The 17,077-nt window shown below is 46.5% G+C and overlaps 1 protein-coding gene across 13 annotated transcripts in view; it reads left to right on the forward strand.

Annotated features, from left to right (window-relative positions):
• LOC118287977 (protein shisa-6) overlaps positions 1-16,519 on the forward strand; it is a 60,343-nt gene extending 43,824 nt beyond the window's left edge. For 2 of the 13 annotated variants that reach the window (XM_035613687.2, XM_047327841.1), the window contains 5 exons: positions 7,359-7,421; positions 8,691-8,711; positions 11,634-11,786; positions 14,053-14,159; positions 14,388-16,519. In XM_035613687.2, the coding sequence (XP_035469580.2) occupies positions 7,359-7,421; positions 8,691-8,711; positions 11,634-11,786; positions 14,053-14,159; positions 14,388-15,275 (1,232 nt within the window). In that variant the 3' untranslated portion in view covers positions 15,276-16,519. The remainder of the gene's footprint in view (positions 1-7,358; positions 7,422-8,690; positions 8,712-11,633; positions 11,787-14,052; positions 14,160-14,387) is intronic. The other 11 variants (XM_047327842.1, XM_047327846.1, XM_047327843.1 and 8 more) reach the window with 7 other exon arrangements.
• The last annotated feature ends 558 nt before the right edge of the window (positions 16,520-17,077 follow it).

Here is a 17,077-nt window from a genome sequence, read left to right on the forward strand (position 1 = left end):
CTGTGGTCAACCGCCGTCAATGTCAACACTGTTCAGTCGCTTACGCATTTGTAGGGCCGTGGTTCACACGTGACCAGCAGAAGGAGAAGTATGTATAACCTTATAGATCATGATGTCGACATGTAGTTGCTTTCTGCTGTGTCCCTGTTGGTAATAAAATATACCCCAAATTACTGAGATTAGATATTGATCTTCTAATATGAGAATCGATCGTAGAAGAGAAACGTTTGGGATCAGAAGTAACGCTATTGCACCATCGACCCACACACCACCACCCATTTGAGTTGATCGGTGCACTTTTGATTGCATGTCCTCTTCCTCTGCAAATGCTTTAATGCCGCCCAACTGGAGAATTATTGCTTGCTGATCACAACCTAAGCTTAACCCCAATATGTTCATACAACTGTATATTTCAGATTGGTACATTTGTGATATCAATAAAGACACCGTGGCTGACAGGAATCCATACTCGCCTGCCTCTCCCAGAGATCGCCAACACCCAAGGACAGAACTGTGCTGAAATCAAAACAGATTTCCTTTTAGTTTTTTATCCAGACTACCTCATCCAGACTGGCTGTTTTTCCACATTGACTTTTGCTGTATTGGCACGTTTCTGTGGGTGGCGTTTTGTTGTTGTCATGGTAGCTGTTGCCAATGTCGCCAACTACTCGGTCCTCCGTTTACCTCGTCTGAACACGTCACGATCACACAAGCTTCTCTGTATCCAACGTGAGACTTTTCCTTAAAGATAAAGGTTCAGTCTTTTGTGAGAGTAAATCCATATTTTTCAAATTCAACTCTCACAGTCAAGAGTGAGCAGTGGAAGTTAAAATTAGCAGAGCTAGAAGAGCTATAAATACAACTTTAAGCATTAGCATCACTCTTGAATTGGGTCAGACTTAATCCTCCTGCTCTACCAGTGAAATCAGGGAGGAGGTGGAAGCTACTTCTAACCAGGGCCCTAATGCTTTGTCCCCTACGAACCGCGTGAAGTGGGGCTTTCATGGCAGTTAACATTTGGCTCTTTAATGTGAACACTCTTTGTCAGTTGTTAAATGTCAAGCCCAAGGTGGCGTCCTCTTCCCCCCGCCTCCTTTTACCGCGAGAGGAGGGCAGGGCCGTGTTGGTAGCACCCGGTTACAGAGACATCCGAGTTCACACCCGTCACACACGTCGTGCACACTTACGTGCAAACACACACCCGTGCGCAGTGCACTCGGAAGCCCCCTCCACCGCCACGTCCCCCCCAGGGCCTTTCATAACCCCCAGTAGCTCCACTTGGCAGGGCTAATGGGATAGCAGGCGCTGTTGGTTTTCAGAGAGGGCTGTCGTCGGGAGAGTGGAGCACAGAGCTGAGGATGGGTCTCTAATAGATCTGGGGTGAGCAAGAGGGGAGTTGGGAGGCTGGAGGTTTGTGATCACTGGCCCATGTTGCTGTTTCCTTCCTTATGTCCCTCTCAGTGCCATATCCCCCCCCTTTTCACACTTTCATACTTCCTTCTCTTATCCTGTCCGCTCTGTATTTCGGTCTCCCCAGCTCTTCCCTCTCTTGCCTCCCCCACCACTACCCCTCCTCTGTGTTGTTGTGGAGAGATACCAAGCCTTGAGGGTTTCCATTAAGTTGTGCCTGTCCATCTCTATCGTCAGTGTTTTTCTAGTCTGTCTACATGCACCACAATTTCTGCCACATCTACTTAGAGCTTGTGTTATCAAAAACAGTGGAAATATTTTTTAGCTTTTAGATGCTGGTGCACGAAGCACGGTCTGCTGCAGGATTTCCGTTTTTAAAAATCAAACTTGCAAGTCTAAGTATGAAGCTCGCCCTGCCTTCAAATTTGAAGGAATGAGAGAAAGTGTCTTGAGTCGGTAAAGAGCAGCGTTAAACAACCAACATGGTCGTTCAAGTCGGAGGACTCGTTGGAATCTGCATTTTCTCCTCATTTGTTTCCCCGAATTTGTCATCCGTCTGTGCACGCTGCTCGTACGCGGCCCCAAGCGTTAGGATTGGCGTGGTGCGTGGGTCCGACACGAGGTGGCTCACCACCACCTGGAGGTTGTGCAGTTGTCCAGGCGAACACTCGGATGACCTTGTTTGTTTGTCAGCCAGTTCCCTGGCCCTTTCTCTCACTCATATAGATGAGTTTTTGGCAGTGCTCCGTTCAACTCATCTCTTCCCTCTGCATGACTTCCCCGTGGAAAGACAGGAGATTGTGGCCAAACACACACTCACACACAGAACCTACAGACAGAGAGCTGACAGGTGTTGGACAGAATGCGAATGATTAGAAATCAATGTGCTGATGCGTTCCGCGATACTGCGGAGCATGTGGCTGTTATCGGCTCTGCAAATGATTATTTAACTTTGTCGTGGGGTTCAAGGTTTTTCATGTGGTCACTCAGCATGCGTGCTCTCGACTCCCCTTGTGTGCTTTTATGTGGATGTGATGTTTAGAAGTGTGAAGTGAAACTAAATGCCACACCAAATGTCACATTTACTGAGTCACTTGTTTTCCATCTGGATGCTATTATGCAAACTCGCCGAGGAGGTACTCTCTGGAGATCGGTTATAAGCAAAGGGAAATTTAATGTGAGTAATCTTCCCCGCGGAGGTGAGGGCGACTGTATCCATGAGAAAGTGTCTAATGCCTGCCTCTGCAGCCCACTGATGAGAGATATACGGTTTATTCAGCCACTAAATCTGACTGAGAACCATCTGACAAACACAGCTGCGTCATCAACATAGTGAGAGAAAAACATCCATTTAGCATTTTAGATAGGGACCCTGTTTAACCCAGCAATCTGGAGAGCGTGTCAATCAGAGATAATCAACCATCTATATGATCACACCGCAGCACTGCCTTTGCATCTATTTCACTGTGCCAATTTAAGGAGATGAAGCCAGTGACTAACGGACAGCGTTGTTTCGGGAGTGGGGGGAGGAGGGGGGTGTCTTCATCCTCCACCGTGAGATTCCCTTCATCATTGACAAATAGTTTTCCTGGGGTAACACGGTGAGTGGAGGTTATTTTTTGCACTGTCAACTCAAAGAGGCGGGGAGGCTGACGGTGCAGCGGGCAGTGTTCTGAGCCGATAGGAAGCCTCGTGGCTCTGGAGGTTGCTGCTGCTGGTTGTGCCGGGGCTCTTATTTGACTGCGGTTAATTGGTCCCCAGATTACAGAGGGGATCACTGAACATGGCTGTCCAGGCTCTTAATGAGCTAAAAGTCGTCCGCCTCTCCGCGGCGGACCGTTCAGCCTCGGCCCCCGTCCCCCCGGACCCGACAGACTGAGCTTTGACTGGAAATCGCCAGACCAGACTCGGAGGAAAGATTCTCAGAGATCCTGAATGCTGCGTAGCGTCGCTCCGTGCCTCAGTTCGTTAACTCATTCGTGTCAGTGGTGAGATCTGGTAGAGTGATTACCTCCGTTTGTCTTGTCATTTTTTCGATCAAATCAATCAAGTATTGACCTTTTGAATAGTTTCTCCACCAAATATCTCAGTAGTGGACTGGTGATCATTACACATTTACACACAGTACAGTAGTTGTGTTGGTGATGACAATGACATGAATCTCATCTCGTCAGTTTTACGGTTTATACACCTAATGTGTATTAGCAATTATATGTTTGGTCGGAAATGTAGTGTTGACTGAAATCATGTTTTTCTGATCAGCGTGAGAAAATGTTCACTGAAAGTTTTCATCTGTTTTCCTGATATAATCCACTTAATTTTATAATAATGTTTAGGCAACTCAATGCTCACACATAGTCAAGATTAACTGTGTGTTTTCAGGAGCCGAAACCGACAGTAAGCAATGTGAAGGACACAAGAAGCTTATAGACGAACAGGTTTGATCTGGTGCTCTGGGCAGGAGTTAGTAATTAGAGTGGGCAAACACCAACTTTCGTCACTGTCTGACCACCCAGTGCTACCGTCAATATCCATACAGATAATTGACTCTTATGCAGGGGCGAGCCATGTATCGTGATTTATACGGCAAATGGATTATTGAAAGGCTACGACGAATCGCGATCCTCATAACATCTTCGCGTTTTCTGTGATTTCTGAAACGATAGACGGACGTTTTGCTTCAGCATTCTCCGTCGATTAGGTTTACGTAATCACATGCGCGTTGAAATATAGGACGCGCTCGTCTCGGATGGTAAATATTTCGCGACATCGTCGCTCTGCTCATGCACGCAGCAGCAGCAGCGGGGGAAACCAGGCTCACGTGGCCAGCGTGTGATCAGACCTTTTTTTTTTAAATGTTATTGATCCAATGGACGCTGGTTCATATTGATACATCAGGTATCGATCATGCCCCTCTAATAGGACCGACCGTCACACTTCCTTTTGAGGAAGATGTTGCCAGTAAATGTAGCCACATCCCCTCCAGCTTCTAATTTACTTTGTGTTGTGTAGCGTGCAGAATCGTGAAGGGGAAAGGGGTTGGGAAGTAAACTGGCTTAAACGTGAATTTTTCATCTGAGGAATGTTATTTACAAAGCCTTATTTTATCTTTTTTGTCGTTGCACCGGTGTGCAGTTGAAACGCTGATAGATGTGGAACGCTGATGGTATTTCGTGTGCTTGTGCTCCAACTTTCAAGACTTAAGTGGATGTATTAGCACTGCTTAGTGAACTGTGAAGTTCACCGTTAAGTATTCACGGCCTGTATCAGAAATTATATTCTCATATAAAGTTGTTTGTTTTTGTTTTTTTTTAAACTGGCCTTGAAGAAGTGTGGAAAAATAAATTGGCCTTTTTATTTCAGAGGAGCAACAGGTTTTCATTTCTTTCTTTCCATTACACATATGAAAAGGAGCCGAGGTTTCCAACAGGGGAGTAAGAGCTGCCATTTCCCTGGACTTGTAATTTATAGTAGAAGTGCTATTTGGGAAAAAATAGATGTATTTTTTTTTTCTAAGATTAGCATTTTACAAATTGACAGACATGGCAGAGTTGTTGAATACGCAGTGACCTTCACAATCAAATTCTCTCTGAACAGGAATGAAATGCTATTACATTTTCAGCACACAGGAAAAGCTCCTTTTGCTGAAAGCATCATTCGCATCACTTTCCATGTTTTATTTCTTTGGCACCTCCTTGGTGTCTCATAGTGTTAAGAACAGCACATAATCCGGACTATTGGTGGAATTACTCTTGTTATACCACAGAGAGAAACTAAACACACATACATTTCTAATACAATGCTGTTCATGTACTATACTCAGGAGACGCAGTCTGGGGGGGGGGGGTGTGAATTCGGCCCCTCGAATCAGCTCCTCTGCGAGAGTCACCGTTAAGCATTTCTATGAAAAAGGATAAAACTCGGTGGAGGAACGCGTGGAAGACACATCCCATCTATCTCCATAGCCCGAGCAAATATTGAAAAGTGTGATGTGAGCGCATCGGGCCTCCCGCTCCTCCTTCACGTCTGTGACAGATGTAAATGGATGTTTCAGCAGTTGGCTCTAATGCATTTTTAAACAGGCACAGCAGCAGACAGCAAATGAACGTGTCGCGACAGCAACACTCTGCAACGGGGTCTCCATCCATCGCCGCCTCCTGCTCCTACACCACCGTGCAAGCTCACACACACACACACACACACACGCTCCTACACACTGCTGAGAATGGCTGTCATTCATCAACTTTCTCAGTACAATGGGCTCAGTGAAAGTGCCATCCCTCAACTGCAGAACCTGCGCGGCGCGGCGCCCAGTCGAGCACTGTTCCGCCGCGTCGCATCGCCTGTCAAACACTCCCCCACAGTAGGATGGAGGAGAGACGATTGGGCGAAGCTCTTGTTTATTCTCGGGGATGAAAATTAAAATGGCTCTGCCTTCCCAGATGGCGACACAGAAGACTGCTGCTGCTGATTAGCCCGGCCTCATGCAAACAGGAGCATGAGGACACGGGCGCGCATTAAAAGAATTCTACTGTGACAGAGAGCACTCATAGGACTGCAACTCAAGAAGGCAGGAGTCGAGCACTAAATTATACAGAAAAAATGATAAGCCGATCATGTTTATTTTAGTTGGGCAAAGTATCCTTGGAGTCCACTCACTTCCTTTTCCCAAAATGTTCAATCGCGTCGAGTGTCTCAGCTGAAACATGGAGCCTAACGTGATGACGTAATGACCATGTATATTCCAATATTATCTGAACTGATTCTTTGTCAGCTGGAGCAAACGCCGCTGAACACGTGGAGACTTTGCAGAGTAAGCTCTTTGAAGCGGCTTCAAGCATCTCTCTCCCTTTAAATTGTGTCCTTGTGTCCTCGCCAGATAGTCGCCGGCTTTATCTTTTTTGCAGCAGCAGCAGCAGCAGATAGCGTGCAGCGGGTTTGTTAGTGCTCCCACGCTACAAAATGTGGCTCAAGACTAGCGGTTAAAAAGAAGGGCAGTGAAACCGAAACAATGGGCTGAAAGATGCTAAAACACTCAGAAGCCCTGAGGGTAACAGCACAACTGGTATTGCACACCTACACATACACACCTATCTGTAGCATTCCCTGAAAACTCTTTGTTGTGTGTGACTTCTCTTGTTTCCTCTGTGCTTGCATGGTATCTCCAGTATACTGCTCACGTGATGTCTAACTAAGGGAGTTGTGTTTTTTTCGCTTGCAGCATTTTTTTTTTTTTTTCAAATGCAACATATACCTTATTTTGTCAAATTGGTCAAGATGTTTTTCTTGATTTACTCTTATTTCAACCTATATGCTTGTGGTGCCTTGTGGTGGCCACCCTACTTGTGAGACTTTTTTTTTTTTTTAAATGATGCATGGATTCACGAACTGTCGTCTCTTTCCAAAGATTATGATTAGGAGCCTCTGTGCTCCGAGTACGTGAAAAAAAGAAAGTGTGAAAAATGTATGCAACCCCCGTTTTTTCCTCCCACTCCATCATGTTTTGACTGTAGCCTCTGACTGTCTGGAACCTGTTTGATATAAACATGTTTTGCAGTGTATCGCCAAAATTACAGCGGACTCCATTTACTGTCGATTCACTCCTCATGCCACTCATCTCGCTCTCATCTCTCTGTGTCCATTCCCTTCATTTGAGGAAATTAAAGGGATCCTCCACCCACTAATACAAGATGGCCAGCGGTTGAATCGTGGCGATTGTGGCATCCAGACTTGTTAACACCATAGAAGTCAATTTAAAAATGTGTGTGAATTACATAAAAAGGCATGTGGCAACAAAGAAATGCCACCAAAAGTCAACTTCAACAGCCTTTAAGTGATGATCTCTTTGATTTCCACCCTCACACTACTAACAAGTCTGTATTTGAGCTGATACAGAAAATTCCTCATAGACACTGAACATATATCTTTCATTGCTTTTGTCATTGCAGGTCCCCATCAGCACAACTATAACCATGTGGCTCTAGGTAGCCCCACACGCACACCTAAGAATGGTAAGACAAACCAGTGGGAGGAGGGAATGTTCGAACCAATCCACAGCTCAGTTCAGTGTTTGAGAGGAAGCCTGGACCCTGGGCGGTAACTTGAGGATAGTGCTCGACGTGGATGTGTGAAGAAAACCCTCAGCGTCGTCCTCTTTTCAAGTGGCACGGCTGCGACGCTGTTCTGTTATTGAAAATACAGGCGTTCCTTTTTATTTGCAGAGGAGTAACACCCCATAGTCACTTTTCTTCCAAAGAGAATGCAATTGGCCGAAGGTCAACTTAACACCGTGTTGAGGTCATGGTCGGCGGAGCATGTGTAACCTGTAATGACCCCTGCTGTTTAGCTCTCGAACCAGAGTTATCACCCCGACTTCAAACCCCTTGCGAGGAGCATCACATGAATCCGTATTTTCTTACTGACGTCATACAGCGGTTTGCTCAGAATAATTCTCACGAGGGAGCTGAGTAGTGGTTATATGAGCCTTTCACAGACATATCAGCATTTGCGTTCATGTGTGCGGATAATGCGCCACTATGACAACTTTTATTTCACAGACTGAACAAAGCAAAATGTGCATTTTAATATAATGATATTTATTATGTTTTTTTTTTATTATTTTCACTTATTTGAAAGAAAGTTGATGGTTAAATTCTCAAATATCAAGCCTCAATTACAATGCTTTGTCATAAGGGTTTGATAACAACATAGGAATCCTTTTTTTTTTTTTATATGTCAATATATTGATATGAGAAATGTTTTACTCCCTAATGTCCATATTGGTCAGGCTCTATAAGTGGTTACATTAGTCCTCTAGGTGGATGCTGGAGAGAGGAAAGACAGATGAAAGGGAGGAGGCGACAAGTTGAATATTCGCTGTGCTTCTTAAATCAATCCGATCTTGGAATTTGATTCGTAGTCTGTTTGTTTGAACCCTAAACCACATCTTTGGAGAAAAGCAGTGGAGAACCATGGAAATCAGGAAAAATCCATTTTTAACAACACATACAACACAGATACTTTGATCGTAGGCTTCAAATTTCAGAACGCTGCATATATATATATATATATATATATATATATATATTTATATATATATATATATATATATATCTACTTGCATAATTGTACACAAGTCTGCACATCATATGTCTCTGGAAGTAAAAGCTGGGGTTTTTCATACTGAGCGATGCTGAATATGGAGTAGGTTTGTGTAGTTCTTGTTTTTCTCAGCATCAACATGTTTCTGAAATATTTGTTTTTTCACTTGGGTTTGGTAGCTCACCGATCACTGAGACGTGGTAAGTCATACAGTACATATGTTTAATTTAGTGTAAACACTCCATCCATCAGCACATGTCTGTGTGTACACCTGCACCACAAACTAACCCCTGTGTCTGTGTCTTCCTTTGTTCAACTGTAACCGGCGTGTGTTCAGACCTGGTTCGGGTAGCAGTTGCTCAGAATGCTTGGGGCTTTGAACTGAAAACCCGACGTTCACCGTTGGTTTTGGCCTGTCCGTATGATTTGTTGACACTTAGAGGAATAGAGAATTCCATTTCTTTCCCCCTTTTAAAGAACTCCAGCGCCAAGATTCGCAAAAACTATCCGAGCCAGGTCTGTGTGGTTGCTACTGTCCGTCGCGATGAGGCGGTCAAATGTGTTCGCTGTTGAGATAGCTAACAGCATGTGCCAGTCTGAGTCGATTTCTCCCCTTATCGATGCAGTGTGGCGGACTGTCCGCTCACGGATCGTTCCCGGGACCCCCCTGCCGCCGCCCCTCAGTCCTATTCTCTAAGAGCGTCCCTTCTCCTTTCACCCCTCTATTTCTGTTCCCTCTTGTATTTCAGTATCATTTCCCTTATTTGTACCTCTTCTCCCCTTCTTTCCCGTCCTTCTCCCCGTCCCGCAGCAGTTTCTAAAGCCCCGTTTTCATCTGTCCGTTCGGTCGGGAGCCGCACCCCATCGCCCGCTGCTCTGCACCGCGCGACAGCCGCACAGCTCGCAGGGGGGTTAGGGAGATGGAGCAGGAGCAAGACAGAACATGAAAGAAAAGGGGGAGCACTGAATGGACGAGAAAGAATTAAGGAGCAAAGGGAAGTGGGTGGCAGCACGGCTGGACAGATAAGATTGACAGAGCGAGGCCGGCGGCGGTGAAAGGGACAGGCCGCGGATGTTTTGTGCGCGTGCCTGGGAGAAGGAGAGATAAAGAGAAGGAGAGATAAAGAGAAGGAGAGATAAAGAGAAGGAGCGGGGCGGCAATAAAAGAGGTTCTTCGGTCCAGTCGCCACCACCGCACGTGTCCCGCCGGCAGCCTATCGCGTCGCACCGACGACCGCCAGTCCAGACGTCGCTCGCCCGCCACGTCGCAGGCCGCATCACAGCACTGTCGCGAGCGCGGCCGCTCTCCGGCACACATCTGTCGTTTGGTGTGTCGTGTCTCTGGTTTCCCCCCCCCCCCCCCCCCCAAGGACCGCTTGTCTCCTCTCGTCAAACCACCACGTTACCTGTCGTGTCCGTCCCACACCAAACGCTCTCACTGAGCGCCTGATGTGACCGCCTCCGATGCCCCAGCACTGCCACCAGCACGCTGGAGTTGTAGATATGAAATCATTTCAGACACACGCAACCCATTGTTTGAGTTAAAGCGCGGGCAAAAGAAAAGACAGTTGACACCAGCGTCTCTGTGATACTCATTTCAGATGCTCTATAGAGCCACCACTCAGGGCTGTAGCATTCCCAAACTGCCAACCACCCTTCAAAAACCACTTTTTGACTCGCCAAACATTCTAAAAATGCACTTCAATATTCCTTAATTTCCCTTTTTACATATTTTCTGTAAATGTAATCTCTTTGCATGATGTATCAAAATTCTATTACAAAGCTACGATATCATTCTGGTGGGGTTGAACAAAATCCTATCCTAATTTACACCATAGAATTTATGTTGCTCTGTGTAGTTCGTCGTGCCTTGAGTGACAGGAATTTCAAACAAAACTGGCCTGAAGACAACATTAAAAATCGGCTGTTGTCTAGTTTGCTGTGCTCTTTGCAAGTCGGTGTCACTTGTTACTGGTGCGTTCACGCCAAGCGCGAAGCCGTTTTGCATGCAAAGATGGCAAGATTGTCACACACAGTCATTGCCAAGATGCAAACGGGCCGAATATGCGAAGTTCACGTAATTCGCTCGAGTTAAAATGTTTCAATTCAATCGAAAAACATTCGCGTGACACAATGTTGGTGAAAGCCAGGTAGCGTTGAGATTCTCCTGAAGTCACTGACGTCCGTGTCAGAAGGAGAACGGGCGAATATTACTCTAGTCACGCGAGTGAACACAACTAACGTAACGTCTGGTGTGAACACAAGATAATATCACCCTGCGATGGCGGCGGGACTATTTGTTAAGTGAAATGATCTAACTGATCGTGTCACATGCAATACACTTTAATGTATATATTTCATATGGCTTGAACGGTATGGGTTCTCTGGAGCTGTTACTGTTATTAGGAAGTAAAACATTTCCAATACCGGTATACTGGACGAATCTGATACCAATATATGTATATATGACATATAATATATTATGACGATATGTCTGTCAAAAGCTCATAACGGCCGATATCATCAGCCAACCGATTAATTGGTCAGGCTCTCATACTATCTCCGTAATAAACCTCAAGTCACTCATGAAAAATAGCCTGCCACTGTATGGCAGTGAGTAAATGGAAACGGTTCTGAAACCTCGATCCCATCTGACTCATTAAAATGTACCAAGACCAGCTTTTAAAAACTCATGTTTATGTTTATTTGTACGAGTGTGAATGCTCTACTTCGGTCAACGCAACCCCCCCGAATTCCTCAGAGACTTTACCAAGGGCACGTTATCCGGGTCTTCAGCGGCTACAGCCCTGGCACTGAGTGAGCGCTGCTGAGCTGAATTTACTTGGAACAATGCACATGTGTGTTTTCATGAATCCATATACAGATTCTTACATTATTCCAATTCCAATCCTTTCAGAGCAACTCTGCCTCCAGGGAATATTTGTATAGACACAACTCCAGCCTGCTGGCCTTCTCTACCTCAGCAGGCGGTCTTCCATGATGGTCTCGTCCTTGTGATGGGGGGGGGGGGGGGGGGGGGGGGGGGTGTAGGAGAAGCCAGCCTGCCCATTTCTTTCCTTTTTCCTTTTTCTGTGTCTGTATATGTATGTATGTGTCTCCAGAAAACAATCGGATAAGCGGCATCCTGACCTCGCAGACGGAGCCCTACGACCTGTCTTTCTCTCGCTCCTTCCAGAGCCTGTCACACCTGCCGCCCTCCTACGAGGCGGCCGTCAAAGCCGACCTCAGCCGATTCTCGTCGCTGAAGAAACTCAGTAGGTGCAAGTTCCCTGCACTAATGCAAGAGTAGGCTCCGTGGCCCGGTGCCGTGCATGATGAGAAAAAGAAATGGTGCCTTGAGTGTGCTCTCCCCACTCCAGACTGGGGACTTAGACCGAAAGAACCTCCGAGTGGTTCAGCGGTGAATTAGATCTGCTGGCCGCACCGAGGACATCGACCGCAGTAGCACAACGCGTGCCCGCGCGTTCTCCTGCAGACGGAGAGGACCTTGAATCCGAAACCAGGGAACGGCCACGTCCCCAACTTTGATCCTCCGCGACATCAGCCGAGTCATTGACATTCCGTGCTTTCCCTTGCCTCCACTTAAAGGCCGCAGACACTATTTCTCTCGGAGCGTGTAAGTACATTAGGCGGCTTCTCGTGCCTGGCCCGGCTCGGTATTGATTTAGTGGTGCCACGGTGGATTTCTGCTGCGTAATGAGGTCTCATCTCATGATACTCTCTAAGTGGAACGCAAACATTCCTTAAGGCTTGTGTAATTTCATCATGACTGCCCCACTTCACTGCTGGCATGCAGTCAAAGTGAAGGATGACGATCTACTACTCGTCCCGTCAGGGCTCACTCCACACCGACTCCCACTCGGTAGCTGCCAGGCACAATTTCAAACTAAATGGCAAAGCAGGTTTTGCGGGATGCAGTGCTCTTTTTTTTTTACTGGTCCTCAGTTGCCCTACATTGGAAACAAAAAAATCATCCTCTTACTTAAAGCATGCCTGCGAAAATTAACATAGTAGATTTGATAGGCGGTAAAACCAAACTGAATGGATTCAGTTGCCAACGACGGTAGCTCACAGACGAGACGAAAAAATATCCTCAGGCAGTGTCCTTCAGTCTTACCAACTTCCTTTCTGCTTCCAAAGCATATTATTTGTTGCAGCAAACAGCCAAAGGGGCTCTGCGTTTTTTTTTCCTTCTTTTTGTTGCTCAACGTGTGTCTGCTCACTGATAGATCACGGTGGATTGTGCTGGGAGGAAGATAGAGCAGCGTTTTCATTGTTGGGATAATAAAAGAGAAGAATGCTACCGCTTATTAATGCAAATTGCTATCAAACTGGAGAAAAAGCGTTTAGCCCATCGCAGTGCAGGACAGTGTACATCGCGAGTTGTTCATTCACTCCATGGTAATATGGTTGAGGAGTTTGCAAAGGCCTGCCCAGATCTTGAAGACTATTATGCTCGAGAAAGGAACATCTTGTTTTTATTATCTCTCATAATTAATCGATTTGCAGGAAGCAGCCGCAGCTCGCCGTCGGAGGGGATTTTTGGCTGAGTGTTATCTTGACAGGTGGTGTGAACACTGCTGCACCCATTATTGAAAAAGACGGGGCCCAGGCCGAATTCTTAATAAGGTGGATAGGTCTGCTCTCCTTCATTTATTTTCACATTAGCGTTTACCTCCGACTCAGTGTGATTGTTAGACATTCACGACGGTGCTGGGAAAGAATAAAGAATGAGCGTCTCGTCTCACAACGGGTGTCTAACTAAGTGTTTCCATTTTTGGATGTTTTTTTTCTCCATTTTTTGCTGTGTTTTTGTTTCTTTGACAAGATGTCGGCGAGAGTTTCTGTAGATCTGCGTCACTTTGTGTGCGGTTGTGTACGCAAAGACACGTCCTCAAGCATGGGTTCGTGCTGCGCGGCATGAAATCGATGCTCACTCCTACACACTACTGTCTCTCTGGAAATGTATCCTCGTCTTTTGAATCTGCCCCTGAATGCATGTCGTGAGTTGTTTGTACACACAAATAGGGATCCAACATCCATTCAAGGACGTTGACGCACTCGCCGTTATCAACGTGATGTGATTGTGCAATGTCGAGATTTGCTTTCCGGCATGTGACGGTATGGCGTGGCTGCGTGCTTCCCTCCATGTCGGTGCAATGTTGTTTTAATACACTTTCGCCTGACCTTTGAAAAAGTTTGCCCCCACAGCCAGTGCTGCCCGTAGAATCCCAGATGAAGCCTGGATGTGTTGATGCTGCGGCCTAGCATGTAATGTGGTCCGACTGTGATCCCCTGTCAATCCCTATTCTCTATTCCACTCCATGAGCTCGGAAAGGTGAAACTCAGATGGGTCTGCCAACACTGCTCTTTGCATTGTGTGCAGTTGTTCTCTTCGCTTAATGCAATCCCCCCCCCCCCCCGGCCACATTCCAACACCTTTCCGTGTTTCCTCTTGCGCTCACTCTCGGAGTCTCCTCCTCACCCCTTGCTTCTGTTTTCTTTTCATTCTCATCTCAGCAGCAGATAAAGAAGTCGATGACTACTACACGCGTAAGCGACACCTGCCCGACCTTGCAGCGAGAGGCACTCTCCCGTTGCATGTTCTCAAAATGACTCAAGAGCAGGTGTGTATACGAGTGCTCGGCTTAGTGTGCAGGCATCTAAGCAAAGTCGCCTTCTTTTCTTTGCATGCGTCAGTGAGGCGAACCATTAGTGCCGTCTCCGAGCCTCCAGATTTGAATGAGTTAGACGCTGGAGCCGGTCTTTCACCTCATTCTTCCTTGTTGGGCGGCCGAGCCTTTTTACCCCTCAGCTTGTGAATAAACTCACCTCATTCGTCTTTTGCTCCACAGCACCGGGAGCAGCAGCAGCAGCAGCAGCTCCAGAGCCAGCCCCCGCAGTCCTCCATCTCCCAGGCCCCTCAGCAGTCGCAGTCTTCACAGCAGCAGGCTCAGCAAAGGCAAAGGCCCCGTCGCGTCCAGAGGGCCATGTCCCAGGACCGCGTGCTGTCTCCGCAGAGGGCCCCGCAGGAGGAGTACAGCATGTCTTCGAATGGCATGTCCCCATATGGAGGCAGGATCCTCTCTGACGAGCAGCTCCTGTCCGCCGAACGCCTCCGTTCCCAGGAGCGCCTGCTGCCACAGGACCGCCACACCTCCCAGGACCGCTTGTACACCAAGGACCGCGTGTACACTAAGGACCGACTCCTGTCACAGGACCACCTGTACTCAAAAGACCGCCACTACTCTCAAGACCGCCTCTACTCACAAGATCGCCTGTACTCACAAGACCGCCTCCTGTCCCAGGATCCCCTGCTCTCGCCGGACAAGCTGATGATGTCCCTGAAGCGCGGCATGGTCGGCAGCATGTCCGGCGGGTTCCGCGGCAGCGACGTGTCAATGTCCCGCGCAATCTCGCACACGGACGTGTTCATACCCACCACCCCTCTCATGGATCGTTACAAGATGACCAAAATGCACTCCCATCCCAGTGCCTCTAACAATGGTGGTGGCGGCGGCAGTGGCGGGCCACAGGGAACAGGAGGCAACGGGCACTCCAACACTTTAGCCATGAACCAGACAGTCTCCAAGAGGCAGGCATTTGCCTCCAGACGGACTCACACTGTGGAGCAGCTCCACTACATCCCTCAGCATCACCAGCAGCAGCAGCAGCAGCAGCAGCAGCAGCAGCAGCAGCCACAGCACTACCGCACAGGCAGCAAGACTGAGGTGACTGTGTAACGGCAGCCAGGGAATAGTTGAACTGGACGGGGAGAAGCACTGTTGTGTGCCAGGGGGCGTTGGTCGGATTGAGGTATGCGGGTACACGAGTAGGATGACGATAATTCACTTTCTTTGACTGAGGTTCCTGCAAGAGATTCCACGACCAAGAACGTTCACTATCTTACTGTGAGAGACCGGGAAAACTATCTTCACTGTACACTGCAGACAGGTGCCCAGCTAGATCTGAAGCCAGAGAGGGTTGTGTATATGGGGAGGGGTGGTATTATCCAGCTAACTTGCCTACTATTAATTCCACTGTCACGATTTACCCTATTCATCCACAGGTTACATCCTCATTCTGTGTATGTTTGAGTGAGGAGACACTAATCACGTCTGTTTCCGCCTCGGCCGCCCCCCTTTGTCCAACAAATCTATTTTGTGACCTTCTCTGGCAAATCTCAAAGGGCTTTGCATGGTTAAAGAAAAAAGACCGATTCCGCCGTGACTTCTGTTGTGCAACACAACGTCACCACAGGTGATGAACAAGGATGAGCCTGTAATCACTTTATAAATATATAAATAAATGGATTTGAAAAAGGAAAAAAAAGCTACCCAACCATCTGTACGCCCTGTCCTTCTCATAGCTCTAGAGAATCTCGACGAGAGAAAAGTTGAAATGGATGTTTTCAGCACTTCTTTTTTTGGTGCCTCTGACGAATATTCCATTTCCAAAAATGAAGTGGTTTTGTGGGTTACAAAGCACAATCAATAAAAATAAAAAAAATTCTGTTCTGTTATTGGGTTTTTTTGAGTTTGAATAGTTGATGGCTAGCTTGTTTTGTTTTGAAAGCAATGGCGGGTTTTATTTTTTTTGCTTCCAGTAGACGATTGTAAATAAGCTATTTTAGAAGCCGTATTATGGACAAGTCAGTACTGGATGGACTTTGTATTAGACTATCTGTTTTAAATAGATTCTTAAAAAAACCAACTATAAATCATCACTGTTTCGTGAGTACAGAATAGAAAATCCACTTAACCAAGTATTTGACAGGATCAATTAATACTATACTGTGTGTGTCTTTGCGAAACTGTTTGTAGAACGAAAAAGTGAACGAATGTGTTGTTGATAACAGATATACCACTGTTCATTGGATGTAGACTGTGTTCCATTGACATCGGAGGAGTTGAACATCATGGAAATGGATTATAATTCTTGTCAAAGTAGGGTCAAATAAACCATCCATATTTTTCTAAACATTCAACATTGTTGCTTGAGAGATGACTGTGTTGTGTGTTTCTTCAGTTTAAAAAACCCCAGAATGTTACCACTGTGCGGATTTGTCAAACTACATCATGCAAATATGGTAAGTTTTAGATATGCTGGCATGTTTTTTGAAGTCCAGTAGTTAGGAGTAGTCCAAAGCTAGGGTGAAAAAGTCGTATGTGGTAAAAACGACCATATCGACAGTTTCCAGAAATAGCGCCTCTGCCGGTGACATTTTCTGCGTCAGAGCATCTAGGGGCTTTATTTGCTTTACCAATGCATGGTCAATGAGCTGGTTAAAGGTAAGAGCGATGGTTTAGGGTTAGGGTAACATGGCATAGAATCAGTACGAGTTCACTTTACAGAAAATAAGCAAATCCAATGAAATACACAAACTTGATGGACTTACCAAGTCCATGTACATAACCACCGCTATAGGTCTGCTCTTTAAAACGACCACATTCGTCGAAATACGCTGCTTCAAAAACGACCCATCTGGTCATTTTTTGGTGGAGGACAGTCTCAAAAACCATTGTGATCATGATTTGACCAAACC

This window comes from Scophthalmus maximus, chromosome 16 (assembly GCF_022379125.1).
Source record: "Scophthalmus maximus strain ysfricsl-2021 chromosome 16, ASM2237912v1, whole genome shotgun sequence".
Taxonomy (NCBI): domain Eukaryota; kingdom Metazoa; phylum Chordata; class Actinopteri; order Pleuronectiformes; family Scophthalmidae; genus Scophthalmus; species Scophthalmus maximus.